At 40.9% G+C, this 14,873-nt stretch overlaps 1 protein-coding gene across 1 annotated transcript in view; it reads right to left on the reverse strand.

Annotated features, from left to right (window-relative positions):
• fras1 (Fraser extracellular matrix complex subunit 1) overlaps positions 1-14,873 on the reverse strand; it is a 258,103-nt gene that overhangs the window by 14,056 nt on the left and 229,174 nt on the right. The window contains exons 47-56 of the mRNA XM_078251454.1: positions 13,640-13,764; positions 10,771-10,911; positions 9,946-10,173; positions 7,961-8,074; positions 5,978-6,128; positions 4,009-4,168; positions 3,427-3,595; positions 2,618-2,864; positions 1,367-1,711; positions 31-191 (exon numbers count right to left, since the gene is read on the reverse strand). Of these exons, the coding sequence (XP_078107580.1) occupies positions 31-191; positions 1,367-1,711; positions 2,618-2,864; positions 3,427-3,595; positions 4,009-4,168; positions 5,978-6,128; positions 7,961-8,074; positions 9,946-10,173; positions 10,771-10,911; positions 13,640-13,764 (1,841 nt within the window). The remainder of the gene's footprint in view (positions 1-30; positions 192-1,366; positions 1,712-2,617; positions 2,865-3,426; positions 3,596-4,008; positions 4,169-5,977; positions 6,129-7,960; positions 8,075-9,945; positions 10,174-10,770; positions 10,912-13,639; positions 13,765-14,873) is intronic.

Here is a 14,873-nt window from a genome sequence, read left to right on the forward strand (position 1 = left end):
TTGCTCTAGGTGAGAAGTCTGTGCCCTTACCTCCTCAGTTCTTCCAGGTTTGAACTCCACCTTCTTGGAGCTGGGGATGTAGTCGACCCCTGGGCTGGCTGAGGGGGGGTCTGAGGGGCGGGTGGCACACCACACAGAAGTCACAGAGGACAGGTCACTGCCGTGGCGCAGCACTTGTATTTCAATTGTGCCTAGAGTGTGGAGATAAGAATGAAACGTAGGTTTAAAAAATATGGGAATACTTTGTAAACAGAATCTGTGTATCTTCAAACTATAGATGCAGTGTTTCCGCTATAATTGTACAGGTCTGGTGGGCCAACAGGATAACGTAAACATCCACCAGGCCAGAAAAATCATTCGTTTTAATGCAAAAAATAGTCAAATATCCATTGTGTTACCCCTATATTCATTCTGCAGCTTCGCAACTGTCTGTGGTTAGTTAACATCTGTAACAGCAGGCTCGGTAGTGAACAATACACTAACCTGCTGACGGTTTTTGTGTTTTTAGCTAAGCTGGACCCAAGAGTATTCGGTTAAAACAGATTGGTGATGAAGTTTTGCCCTCATTATTCTCCGTGAAGTTTGCTGACAATGATGTAATGTAGCGTTCTATTTTAAGTGAGCACTGCGCCGGACTCTGTTTAAAAAAAAAGCCTTTTAAATACTACATTGCTTGTAAGGAAATAACGGGAGTAATAGACAAACCGGCTTTAAAAGTGAAGTTTTTTTTGTGTTTATGTGCTGTGCGGTGGATCCAATTCCTGCCGATGTGAAGAGAGGAACTTTAAAGTGTTATGTTGAGAACTAACACTAGCTTTAAGTAAAAATGCTGCTAAAAGTGATAATGAAGTAAATGTGACATAGTGAACCTTTGACAGCAGTAACATGCTAATTAATAAAAAAGGAAAACTATACATCCTGTGTTTTTCCACTTGAAAATATGTTCTCTGTTCCAAAATAAATTAAAAAGGCTTAAATGTACAGACTTATTTGAAAAACAGAAGAAATCTTGTTCCTATAAATGAGATGTGTAATGTTCAGTGAGTATGCTGACAGTCTGTTTCATGTGTAGTGAGAGGTTCAGGGGTCCACAGACACTGCACTACTGGCAAAACGTTAATGCTACACCCTCAGATCGTAGATGTAGCCGTTATGAAACTTCCCTTTCCAAAGACAATTTGTAACTCTTCTTTGAATGTTCTCATGGAGATCATTAGATTTTTACATTTCCCTTAAATAATATAGCCAAGCTATGACATCTGAAAAAAATGTGCAACTTCAAAGAATTTCTCTTGATAGAGAAAAACCCCAAAATGCAGAAAGAAAAAATAAAACATACAACTACTCTATGAACAGAAACTCATACCAGCATCTTCACTGAAAGTAAAGGTGGCGTTCCCGAGAGAAACCGTCGATGCATCGTTGGGTCCGTCGATGATGACCTTGGCGGATGTCACGTCCCCGATGCGTGCGTTATCCGAGGCGTCCGACAGCACCACCTCAAACTCCTCAGACAGCTCGTACTCGCTGTCGTCGATGAGCTTGACGTCGCAGGTGGACATGCTGACGCCGGGGCCGAAGATGACACGGTTGTCATTGGTCATGCCGCGGCTCTTGTAGTCGGAGCCGGACTCCAGAGCGTGGAGGCTGCTGCCCTGAGCCGACTTGGCCACGGTGTAGCAGAGAGCCGACACGGTGCTGGAGGTGTCACCTGAGTGGAAAGTAGCCAAGAGAGACAAGGTCACCGCTGGTCATCACTGCTACTTGGTGTATTTGTGTTTTATTTGGGGACTTTATTCACCGCACTCTGTGCCAATGTTTGCTTGGATTTATGTGGAACCATAAAAGTTTGGTTGGTATTTTTTTGCCTTATCTTTAACATGCTTACTTGAAAATGTCCAGGTAAAACCCCAAAACATAATGAAACCTGATAATATTTAGTGTTTATGCTTGAAAAGTAAGAAAAAAAAAAAAGAAAAGAAAAATGATTCTTGGCGATTCATTTTCTGCCGATTGACTAACTGATCACGATGAATACTGTTTTTGGTAAAACTTTACTTAAGGGTATCTACATAAGAGTGACATGACACTGTCATGACACAGTCATGAGACTGTCATGACACAGTCATGACACATGAACCCTAACCCTAACTCTAACCCTAACCATAACTTGTCATGACAAAAAACGAATGACAATTACTAAAAGAAGCATTATGTCATAAATGTTTATGACTTGTTTATAATGTTTATGACACGTTCATGACAGTGCCATGTGACTCTTATGTAGATACCTTCAAGTAAAGTGTAACCCTGTCAGTAACACCATTTGGCATCTGACATTAAAAGTTGACCTGCTTCACAGTCATGTTGGCTGTACATTCATTATGTTGCCTCAAATGTTTAAACGGGAATACGGGTGTGAATACATCACTTAGTGTAAGCCTCATATGGCCTTAAAGAAGTGCTGCAATAAGCAGATACAGAACATATATTTGAAAATATGTTCTTATTGTATATATTATGTAGGTAGCTTTCATTTAAATAAAAAGTGGTAAATGAAGTGGTTAATAGTCAAAGAGGTTAACAGAGATGTTGCAGTTTGCTGAGTGCTCTCTACCTTTTCTTTCAATGGGTGCGTGGATGAAGCCGGTGCTCTCGTTGACATGGTATGTCTTCTTATCAAACTGCAGAGTGGGTTCGTCCTCGGTGTCGTTGATATTGACGATGGCGCGCGTGTTTCCGCCCAGCAGTGCATACACAGGCATGCTCAGCTCCACGTAGAAGCTCTCAGTTCCCTCAAACACCTTGTCGTCGTTGATGACGATGGTGCACACCTTGGTGTCCTCACGCTCATCAAACTGTACCTGTTAGTTAACATGATAATGGTCAATATGTATATCGGGTTATGATTGGACATATAATATCTAATGGTACCAAGAACGCAGACCATGAAGGACAGAGAATAGGAAACACTTTTATTCTTTTCAAGATCAGTGCATGTAAAAAACAAAACAACAAAGAGGCGCAAATAAATAAACAGCATCATCTAGAGGTGAAAAGCTGCTGACGTTAATTGTAGATTGAAGCCCTGGTGTCGTAATTGAGGGTGAAACTTAAAACACAAACTGCTTAATTCTTCATGGAAAGTTTGTTCTCAAGACAAATGATTAGGCAGGAGAGATTACAAAAGGAATTAAAATTTTTTAAAAGTCTTTAAAATTACTCTTTAAATCTTTAATTCCCAAGTCTTTGATACTTAATTATTTTGCTGTCAGTTACTGAATTTATATACCAATGTTATATCCAAAAAGCTTCAATTGAAAGCCAGTTGTAGAGGAAGGCTGAAGCTTTGACATATTGTTGTTTCAAAATTTCCAGCTATGAAAATAAATAAATAACAGTTGGTCATTGGTGACGCACGCTTACCTGTCCAGCATATTCCACATAGTCCTGCTGGCCTGGTCGGGATCCGACGCTGCTGGTGGAGGTGGCGCTGCCCTGTTCTGTGCGGCAGAGCACGACGGCGTACTGGTTGAGGTTACCTGTTCGCTTCACCGTCACCGCCACTGTGCCGGCCTTCTCACTCACATTGTAGCTGTGGATCCATCAGAGGAAGTGAGAGGTTATTTTTATTTTATTTATTTTTGGCATTTTAGGCCTTTATTTGAGAGGACAGCTTAGACATGAAAGGGGACGGAGAGGGGGAATGACATGCAGCAAAGGGCCGCAGGTCAGAATCGAACCCGCGGGCGCTGCGGCGAGGACTGAGCCTCTGTAAATGTGGTGCACTCTCTACCAGGTGAGCTATCCAGGCGCCCTGGTTATTTTAATTAAGGATGCTGGACAGGTACTGACTGGTATGACTTTTGGATAACAATGCGATGAGTTTCTGGATAAAGTAATGCCATTTCAGGAAGTTTTACATAACAATAACTTTCTCGGGGTAATTTCCCAAACCGTGAACGAATGGATGTTGGTCTTGGTAAACGCCTCACACATGATACCGACCTTTTGTGCTCAAAGCTGACGAGTGACCACTGGATGTGAAAAACGTTGTCGCTGACCATATTTGGTTTGCTGTCTTTGACCAGGAACTTGAAGTTGTCCATGGTTTCCTGAACGTTCTCCTGATGCAGCACGTAGCGGATCAGACCCAGGTTGACATCAGCTAATAAGGAACAAGGTCAGATTAATAATGATCAAATATTGAATTCCTTTATTTCACTCTTTCTTGTCATCTTTTACATTCTTTACATGTCACAAAGGGGATGTAAACACAACGTCCTTGGGCATCAGTTTATTGCAGAATGTAAATATATACAGTATATTTGTAAAATAATGTTTCAAGCATTGCAACAGCTCATTGACAGGGAGAACTACATTTTAAGAATTGTCCTATAGCACAATTAGCCCGTATCTTTACCCAGCAATGTCACTCTGACCTGACTGTGAGGAAGGGGGGCAACTAAAAAAAACTGTTCCTACAGGTGTCGAATCTTAATCGTAAAAATCTTTGTTAAGAATGAATTCTCTGTGAAATAATGATTCCATATCATTTGCAGCCTCTGGCCTTTTTCATTATGAGAGGAATAAATAAAAGTTGAAAATGAAGATGAAAGCCATCATTGGCTCACACTTTCTGCTCATTTATAGCCTACCTTCAGAGAAAAGACTTTGTAATTGAGGGCTGAACGCCAAAAGAAGGGCGAGAGTCCCCGTGCTAGAAAGATGTTTGAGTGACCTTCAGGAAGTTCAGAATGAACACTCTTGCAATTTGAGTGAAAGAATATGGCAGAATATGAGAGTTGGGATCATGTTGACAGACAGTTTGTTATCACCCACTTTATTCACATTTCTTCTCTCTCTGGGTAATCATTTATTTTGGTTATTGAATCATTTAGGAAATTATGTTTACAAGCTCCAATGCAACACATCAAAGTGAGTGTTTGCGAGCTGCATTCCAGCCTAGAGAATCAGCATTTCACAAAAGCACACTGACATTGATCCCTTGCTGCAGCCTAGAGGTGGAAATAAGCAGGTTCATGATGAGAACACTGCGGATTCAAACTGCACTTCGGCTGGGAAACAAAGTGGGCAATGTGAAACTGGAAGAAAAACACTCCCACGGTTGCTGAGGTGCCCTTGAACAAAACTTTCAGTAAAGAGGAAACAGAGAGTGTACAGGCAGGAAGGTGGGGGTCAGGTTTGCGTCCTTTCCTTATGTTCTTTACCTTAAAACCCTTCTCCTTCTGACTGTGAGGACATGTGGAATTTAGTGGAGTCCCAATTCAAACTGTCACTGTGTTAAGTAACTGTTTAACCCTCCTCCTCTACTTTCAAATTGGTATGAAGTGTAATAGAACACCATGAATTAGCTCAAGAAAAAGAATGAACAGGAAAGGGCAGTGATGCAACATCAACCTGGATAAAGGGTCACAAAATGATTTAAGGATAACACGGTAAATCAAAATCTACATACAAAATTATATTTTTTCTGACTTTCACTTTATATCACTTTTGCCTGTCTCTTTTGAAATGTTAGATACTACATTTTAAATACTCCAAATTAAATAATTTTAGAAGGAAAAAGACCAGAACTTGCAATTAGGGACCACAAGCAGACATGGCTTCAGTTTAAGGAATCACACGCCAAAAGTGTTAGAAACAACTGCTAAAGAGTGTCAGTGCATGGCCAATTACAAAGCTATAATAACAATAACGAAAACCTTATATTACTAATGAGTGTTCTCAAGCCAAAACATTAAAAAACTCTCTTTATTTTACTTACTTTTACTTACTTACTTACCTACTTAATAATATAAAATAGCTGATATAAAAGTAATAGTAGTAGCTTTTTTTGTCAAAAAGTAAAAAAAAAAAGGAATTAAATATTTTTCTATGTGCAATAATAATATGTATCTGCTGTAAAAAAAATTCAACATCAGGGCCTAAAAAAAACCCCATAAAAACTGTGTACCTTGTGTGAAGGTGGTGATGGGGTTGCCAGGTTTTAGCTTGCTCTCCAGGAAGCCATGCTTTGGCTCTGTTGTGATTTCGTAAACCAGCTGTCCGTCATCTGTGTCTGGATCCATGGTCAGCAGCTCCTTCTTGCTGATCAGGTTGGTGGCCTGATGAACGTTTAACAGAAATGACTGAAATAGCCTGCTCTGCCACATTTAGACTCAGTATTATACTCTAGGTGTTATTAATAATAATAATAATACATATTATTTGGCGGACGCCTTTCTAGATACACAAGGACATCTTACATGTTTAAGAGGGCATAAAAGAAGAAAATACAATAGAATAAATGTAGCTTCGTAGAAATACATTTAACAAAATTGACAACATCTGAAAAGTGCTAAGAAACGTCAGAAAAGCAGTAAAAAAAGTGTGTCGGGAGGGTTTCTATGGCGATGCAGTACTGTGAAGACTTAAAGATTAAATGCTTTCTTAAAAAGGTAGGTCTTTAAAAAAATGTTTTTGAATTGACTGTGTATGCCTGTCGAATGTGGGAGGGGAGGGCATTCCAGAGTCTTGGTGCAGAACAGCTGAAGGCCCTGGCCCCCATGGTGGAGAGGCGGAATTTGGGATGGTGACAAGGAGGCCAGTCGAGGAAGAGCGGAGGGAGCGAGAAGGGACATAGCCTGGTAGGAGGTCAGTAATGTAGCTGGCTGCGAGATTATGGAGTGCTTTGTAGGTGATGAGGAGGGTCTTAAATTCAATTAAATCACAGACTTTATCTAGCAAGGCCTTTTTCACCCTTAAGTGACATTTATAGAACATCTGCTATAGAAACTGGTGGTTGTGTTGTGTTGAGGTGTTTTATCCAGCAGGGGGAGCAAGTAAATTACACATTGTGAGCAAACGGTGCTAGAGATTCTCTTTGCAGACCTGTCACAAGGACACATTCAATATGTCACTGTGATTGGATGAAGAAGCACAAAGCTGTCTGCACAATCAAGTCACTTCTTGAAAACTGCATGTCTTGTCATGTTAAGGAGTCTGTTGAGCCTACAGACCACTCTGCAACAACCCAGCCTCCTGCACATTCACACCTTTTTTTGTGTGTACAGTAAAGTGTCAGGTGAAACTAGTCTTCTACCGGAAAACCAAAAACAATGGCAATTTGAAAAGGGTAATTAGAAAGTTGATCTCCATCACTGGTAGAGCTGAAGATCTTTGTCTTAATTGCTATCATTTTACACGTGCTCGGGCCAGGCTCAGGCTTGCGCTCCGGGTTGCGCGGTAAATGAGCGGTCAGGTGATGCGTTTCGATTAGCGCGAAAATGGATGCTGAGGAGGTGAAACAGAGGCTGGCCTCTGGAGGACTTATTTTATTTCTTTGTTCCAACTTCCAAGTGGCCTGTAGCCTACGTTAATCATGAATACATTATGTTAAAAAATTTATAAATGACTCATTCTTGACGAAAGACAAAAGAGCTGTGTGCGTGCGGCGCAGTCTCTTTTTTCTTTCTCTTCCTTTTCCGCCGAGTGGTGCGTGTGCCCGCTCGCGGTGTGAAGCGCGTGTCCGCGCTATTCTCCGACACTCTAATCACTGCTGATAGACAGCCTTTTGTACAGTCGGGCTGTAAACGGGTTCGGGCTTTTAAAAAGTTTTTTTTTTTTTTGTCGGGCTCGGTCCTTTTCGGGCCTAACTTTTAAGGCCCGATTACAGCTCTAATCACTGGGTGCTCTAATCACTGGGTCCATTACTCCCTTTTCGGCTATTAAGCATCACCATGAAACAGAGCAAAGACTTTTAAGATTATTTTTTGGGAATTTAGGACAGCTGAAGACATGAAAGGGGAGAGAGAGGGGGAATGACATGCAGCAAAGGGCCGCAGGTCGGAATCGAACCCGCGACAGCTGCGTCAAGAACAAATATATGGGTGCACGCTCTACCAGGTGAGATACCCAGGCGCCCTCTGCAGACATTTGTGAAGAGGAAGACTTGTACCTTGTTGTCCATGTACTCCAGCCACTGCAGTCCCAGGTTGGTGACGATACGCGGCGTGCCATCGTCAACTGGCAGAATATCGATCTTGAACTTCTGTGGAGCAGCCGTCACGATCTGGAAAACCAGAAGAGTTGACATAAAAATACATGTTTGAAGACATTTTTTGAGAATTGAATGGACAATCAGAATGAACTGCTTAAGCCTTTATTTTTTTATATCCAACAGGTATATTGACATTGTTTTTTTTAGATATCTGTCCCTCAGATTACTGCCTAAATCCCAATACAATAGAAATGAATCAAGTTTTATTTGTGGTCATCTGGTTGCAGAAACAGTCTCCTGGAAACATGTGCAGCCTACACTTGAACTACTTCCCACTGACAAAAGTTGGGACAACCTTGTATTCAGAACGAGTAGGTAAAACAGAAAATGGATTCTCATGAACTGGATACAGTATAGGTTGAGTGTCATAGTGGCAAAAACAAGCACAGCAGGCTATTACTTTATTGATTTGTCCCCCTTCAAAATGACGACTGAATCAGATAAACTACTCCAACCTTACTGCATTGTGTCCGATGTGCAAAATGGAAAACAGAAAGAGCAGCCTGTCATCACACAGATGCTACAAAGGCCAACTTTAACACTTGCCATTTGAAGGATGCATTCATCCAAAAGGTATTATAGGAGCTCATGCATTATTTAATCACAGGACAGCTCCAGTGGGAGCAAATTCACCTCAAACATTGGTAGCGGTAATGCTACGAAGTCTTCTGAGGTGCAGAACACGTCTGACCATTGAGCCAAATGTCCCCAGGCGGTTGAAAGATAATAAACACAAGCCTCATAATTATGTGTGTGTGTGTGTGTGTGTGTGTGTGTGTGTGTGTGTGTGTGTGTCGCCAGGGATATCTATCAATACCTGCCTGCTGTCATTCAGTTTAATCATATGGACTATTTGTAGTGACAGGTGGTGGAGGACGGCAGAGAGGGACGGCTAAATTGACAAGCGCAGAAGTCAATTCACCCTGAGGCTTGCTCATAACTGCCACCATAAAGCTGACATTAACAACGCACGCACGCACACACGCACACCGGCACACACAGATGTTTGTAATTCCATACTTGTAAGGACCCTCATTTACTGCATTCTACACCCAGGAAACAGGGATGGCAAGATGAATCTAAGGGATTGCGAGATGATTCTCAGGTAAGAAATTACAAACATTCTGGTACATAGAACTGTGTTTTTAGATTTTTTGATATTCTTTAAATGGTACCCAAACAGGCCTCAAATTAAATAATCTGTGACCTTGTGAACCTTCCAAAAAAAATCCTCACCTTCCAAACACGTCGACACTTTCTGAAAACGTCCTCACTCTCTACACATGCACTCAATTTCCAAAAACATCTAATTTTCCAAAAAATGTCCTCTCTTCCCAAAATGGGTCCACAGTTTCAAAAAATGTCAAAACATTGTCACTTTTTCAAAATGTCCTCACTTTCCAAACATGTCCACTGTTTCCAACAATGTCCAACATTTCTAACAATTTCCTCACTTGTCAAAACATTGTGACTTTTCCTTCGTTACTTTTCAAATGCCCCCACTTTTCAAAAGATGTCTTAATTTTACGAAAATATGTCCACACTTTCCAACATGTCCTCCCTCTACAAAACATTGTCTTTTCGAACATGTCACTCTCCAGATCTATACTAGATCCTCACAAAGATATAAGAACTAGAGAACATACACACAGTGCTGATTCACCCCTCTTGTCATGGAAAGGTCAGAGCAGTGACTCCCCTGGCCACACACATGCACACGCACACGCACACACACAGACATGCCCTAACTCTGTTAATAAATGTAATAAATACGTCAAGAAGCCTCCTCACACACACACCAACACACAATCTAACAGCAAATTCAGCCTTCCTGCTGTCGTTAAAATGTCAAAATACACACACACACACACACACACACACACCTCCTTGCTGCCTTCCTCCACCATGAAAAGCAGGTTGGTGCCATCGGCCACACTGAAGGTGAAGCGGTCCTTGAGCGAGTTGGAGCCATCGTGGTTGTAGCTTATACGGTTCTGGTAGATGTCGTCCATGGTGAAGCTGCTCGTCTGCCGGTAGTGCTGGCCGTTGCTCGTGCGCTCGATGGTGCCGTGACGAGGAGCCTGGACAACGGTGAAGACAATGGACTCCGCCTGTTTCAGCAGAAAAGTCAATTGGTGAAAGTCAATTTTGAGTGTCAGTTTGTCAGAATCAGTGAAAACACAGAAACAGTGAGGGTTTCTTTTTTCTTCTTCTTTTTAAACTACCGTTTACTTCTCTATAAATATAGTTTATTATTATGACTTTGCAACTTCAACAACCCACGGCTGAATACTTAAGCTCCTTCGTGGCTTTTAAAAGACATCCCATGTAATTAAGAAAATGTACTCGCAGTAGATATAGTAATGGTTATTCAGAGAAAGTAGATCCACACAACAAATAGGAAAAACCCAATTATCACAAAATAACTCCTGGAGTGCGCTGAAGATGGCATATTGATGGGATTAACAGTGTAAGCGTATCTGGGGCTGGCGGAGGAAATTTTTTTTGTGATGCTGTTGACAGAAAAAATAAAGCAGAAAAAATAAAGCTGTAGAGAACAGCCGGCTTTCTAAACAACAGCTTACACAGCTTAGTTTGGCCAGCTTAGCTGCTGATCACCAACTATTATTTGGAGGTCCTGCGCTTTTCTAAACTGGTAAAATAAATAATGTGAGTTGCTGAAGATCTTCAGGTTTTTAGTGTCCTACCTCAGTGTCTGCATCTGTCGCTTTAAGCTCAAACTCAGTGATGGTCTTCCTCACTCCCTCTTGCACCCTCATGCCAGGAACCTGGAGCAGAGGCAGGGAGTCGTCCACTGGCTTGATGGTAATGTAGAAAGTCTGGGCAACCTGGAGACAACATGTACAGGACAATATGACGCCATTTCTGTTTCTAAACAGTTATCACTACAGGTATTTTTGGGTTCATTTCAATTCTCTTAAGTTCTGTTTCTTCCATCTCTCTAAGTCAACATCACTAATTTCATTCACTGGTAAATATTACTTGTGCATCAATGACTTCAGTTTAGGATTATATTTGTTACAGACCAATGACAACTATGTATTTCCAAATTTGGTGACTTGCACATGTTTATTTAAACTAAAGGATTTAGTGTTTCTTTACTCCTACTTCTTAAATACAGTACATACAATTTTTCAAGTTTATGTTATTTGTGTTCACTCATATTAACTCCAGCTGAATGCATTTTTGCATAGAAAGCCAGTATGAACAATAGGAATGATTACAGTGACCGATAGCTCTTTCAATATACATATAGGCATGTGGGTATTATTCCGAGACTGACTTGAAAAACTGTGAACCTATCTTTGAAGCCTATTGTATTTTCTGAAAAAAACTGTCACAAAGCTGAAAACAAGGCTGATTTTGTAGCGAATGAAAATGTTTTGGAGACGCACGGCTTTCACAGGACACCGATGATATGCGATGTTTTTTTCAATGTACAGCACTGCACTGAGAGCAAAGATGTTGGTATCGCTGAATCAATAAAATGAAAATTTGCTGCTAAATGTATATGTTTCAGTTAAGCGAGAAACTATATGCAGTTAGAATGGGTAAACCCAGCCCGATCTGCCGGCGATTCGATTTTTTTTATCCTGCTTCCGTTACAAATTTGCAGGGACCAATCACAAACTGGCTTATCCACCTGACGCGCTATTGGCGGGTTTAACACGATGACGATAGAGAAGCGACGGCAAGCAGCTTCTTGTTTACATTCAACATAGCGGCCACCGAAGCGCAGCAACCCGTTGATGCCGCTGTCGCTGCTGTTTAAAAAGATTTCAAAGGCAAGTTTTCTCTGAAAACGGAACAGAAACTTGCCCTGGAACAATTCCTACAAAAGAAGGATGTGTCTTACTACCGACCGGCTTTGGTAAAAGCCTAATTTACCAGCTAGCCCCGCTGGTGGCCAAAAGAATGGAGCTCAGCTCAAACCCTGTTGCGGTCATGTCACCGTTGGTTGAGCTCATGGAGGACAAAGTATGTCACCCGGATCGTTGGTCTGATTGGTTGAAGGACTATCCAATTACGTACAGAGTCATTTGAACTATGCCCGTTGATCACGCCTCTCGTGCAGTAGAAAATACAGAGCAGACTCCCCAGACTGATGCTCAATCTTAAAAGATTGAGCTTGGTCTGGTGATAGCCAGACTAATATGCAGTCACTTTCAGCTGGAAATTTGACACATCCGTAAAACCCAGATGACATAACCCAAATAGCACAAACTTGCAGTTATTACAGAAACTCTATGCCCTTGAGCAATCTCATCTCACCACTAACAAGTATAAATATTCTGCTTTAGTAACACTTTGAAATGCAATAAAACTCATCTTTAATGCAGAACACTTGGTTATTAATATGCTGTGCTTTTCTAACAGAAAATTGAACAGGCCTCCCATGGAGAGAGGAGAGTTAACATAAGTAAAAGCGCCAAACCACTTCACAAACACTAACCACTACAATGCCCACAAAAGCCACACACTGCAGTCAGCCAGGCGTGAAGGCCAAATGACCCTATTCACATGTTTACTCAAGTCCTTGTGGTCCTCATTAGTCTGGATTAGCAAGGCAGCTTTATGTATGAGGCCACAAATGAGGGCTGTATGAGGGCTGGACTGCCATTTCCTCACCACAAAGTTTGGGGTTCGTTAGATTTCATATATATTTATATTTTATATTGAAATGTAATTACTGTGCTGTGGGTTAGAAAAATGTTACTGGCCCCGTGTCACTATTTCAGGCTTGAAAGCATAGTCTCAAAAAACCAAGGACAAAGTATTCTGAAAGGTCTTTTGTATGGAGGAGGAACACTGTCTGTCTTTATTTCATTATCATGAGAACTCGCATAGAGAGAGACGCCGACGTGCCAAGTGGGGTTGGTTTTTGTTAACAGAGGCTCAAGCACGAATCACGCATGCCTGTCTGCCTCTTCAGAACTGAACAGAGTTGTCTTATCCCACACTTTTGATTATGTGATGAGGGATGTATAACACTGAGCACTTGGCTGAGATTTATGTAGCTCTTAAAGACAAAGGAGCTACAGTTTGTTGTTATTTTTTTGCTGTAGCTGACCAATTGTCCTACAGCCTTGAGCACAGCTGTCTTTAACATGGTCTTGGTGAAATAATATATTTGAAAATCGCCACAAAAACACACAAGAATAAAGGGGAAATTAGCTACTGAGACACTCTCTTGCTCTTGGGGAACAAGAAGTTTCCCGTTTCACTAAAATTCTATACTGACACAAGCACTAACGTGACTGGTGAGAGTGTGGACGTAAAAATTATGCGCTGGGCCCTTTGACCTTCTAGTGGAAGTGACGTAGGCAGTAATGAAATCTGATTGGATCACCTGAACGCAACGCAAGTGTAAACAGGGCCAAAGTGTCGCAAACTAAAGTTCCTTCAACTTGTCATAGCGTATAACCAGGTGTGATGAAAACGTTCTTCAAGGTACCCTTTTGAGCTCCCATGATGTTGAACCAAACTGAACCACAGCACCCCTAACAGGTCTTCAAAGTCCTTTTTGTTCTTTAGAGTGTTGCTCGACTTATTCACCTCATTTGTCCCGTCAGACACGGTGAAGGAGAACTGGTCGGCATGCTTCTCTTCTTCACTGGTGTGGACGTACTGGATGCTACGTGATGCCAGGTCGGCCTGGGTGAACGTGCTGATTCTGGTGCCTGGAGAGAGAGAAGAAGAATAGCTGTTAGTCGAGCTGAAACAATCATAATTAAAAAAAGAAATGTACTTACTACTCTTGTGGCAACACATGCTACCACACTCACTCTGCGTTACTTATTTATGCATTTTGTTGTTTTCTACCAATCGTTCTCATATTGAATTTCAGTGTCAATTGTCTTGTTGTCCAATTCTTCTGTGTCTCTTTATTATCATCTGTGTTTTTTGTTTTGTGTTATTTTATAAATCTTTTCTATTTTGGGATTAGACAGTTTTATAAGTCCCCACTGCCTCCCTTTCCATTTTTTTCTCAGTGCACACAGAGTTCCTTTTCTCTTTTCTTTGTTGGCTTTTGATATTTTAATGAGAAAATAAACAAAAACTCCGTGGGAAACTTAATCAAGTTTGATTGCAGCGATCAAACACTACTCTGCTTAAAACTAAAGGATATTGTCTAAAAAAACATATTTTCAATTTCTGTTGATTTGTCCTGGCTGGCTGCTTAAAGACACTTTAGACACAAGAAAGGCGACAATGGAGTTCTTTGTGTGATACTGAAATGTAATTATGGTTACGAGTGATATATACAGTGTGTGACACTGACATTAATTAGTTATGTGTGGTGCATGCCGGGGAGAGAATGGACAGAAGTTCAGCCAAAGTGTCCATTTTCTATTATTTCCATCTCTGATTTTTCATTTTCTAACATTTCATTTTCACAGCAGACAGTTTAACAAATTAAAAATGTTATCATATAAATTGCTTTATTAATACCAGATGGGTGTAGAAAGGTATTTATGCCTGGATATGAGAGAATATGAGTCCTATAATTCGCAGCTAACAGCATTTTACCATTAACTGATATTTAAATATTTTAAATCAGGCTGTCGCTGTTTGTTACAGGCCTGTCATTGTATGAAGGGATAGTCAATCATCTATAAATGCACCTCTCATGCCACCAGTGGCTTTGCTGTGAAGGTAATAACTTCACGGCAAATTTATTTCCCTCAGCAGACGGCATGGGTGAAAGGTTATTTTCCTTTGCAGACGGGAGGAATTAAAAAAAAAAAAAAAAAACAATAACAATGAGGCAGGTCAAATAATATAAAAA

Source organism: Sander vitreus, chromosome 5, assembly GCF_031162955.1.
Source record: "Sander vitreus isolate 19-12246 chromosome 5, sanVit1, whole genome shotgun sequence".
NCBI classification, from domain to species: domain Eukaryota; kingdom Metazoa; phylum Chordata; class Actinopteri; order Perciformes; family Percidae; genus Sander; species Sander vitreus.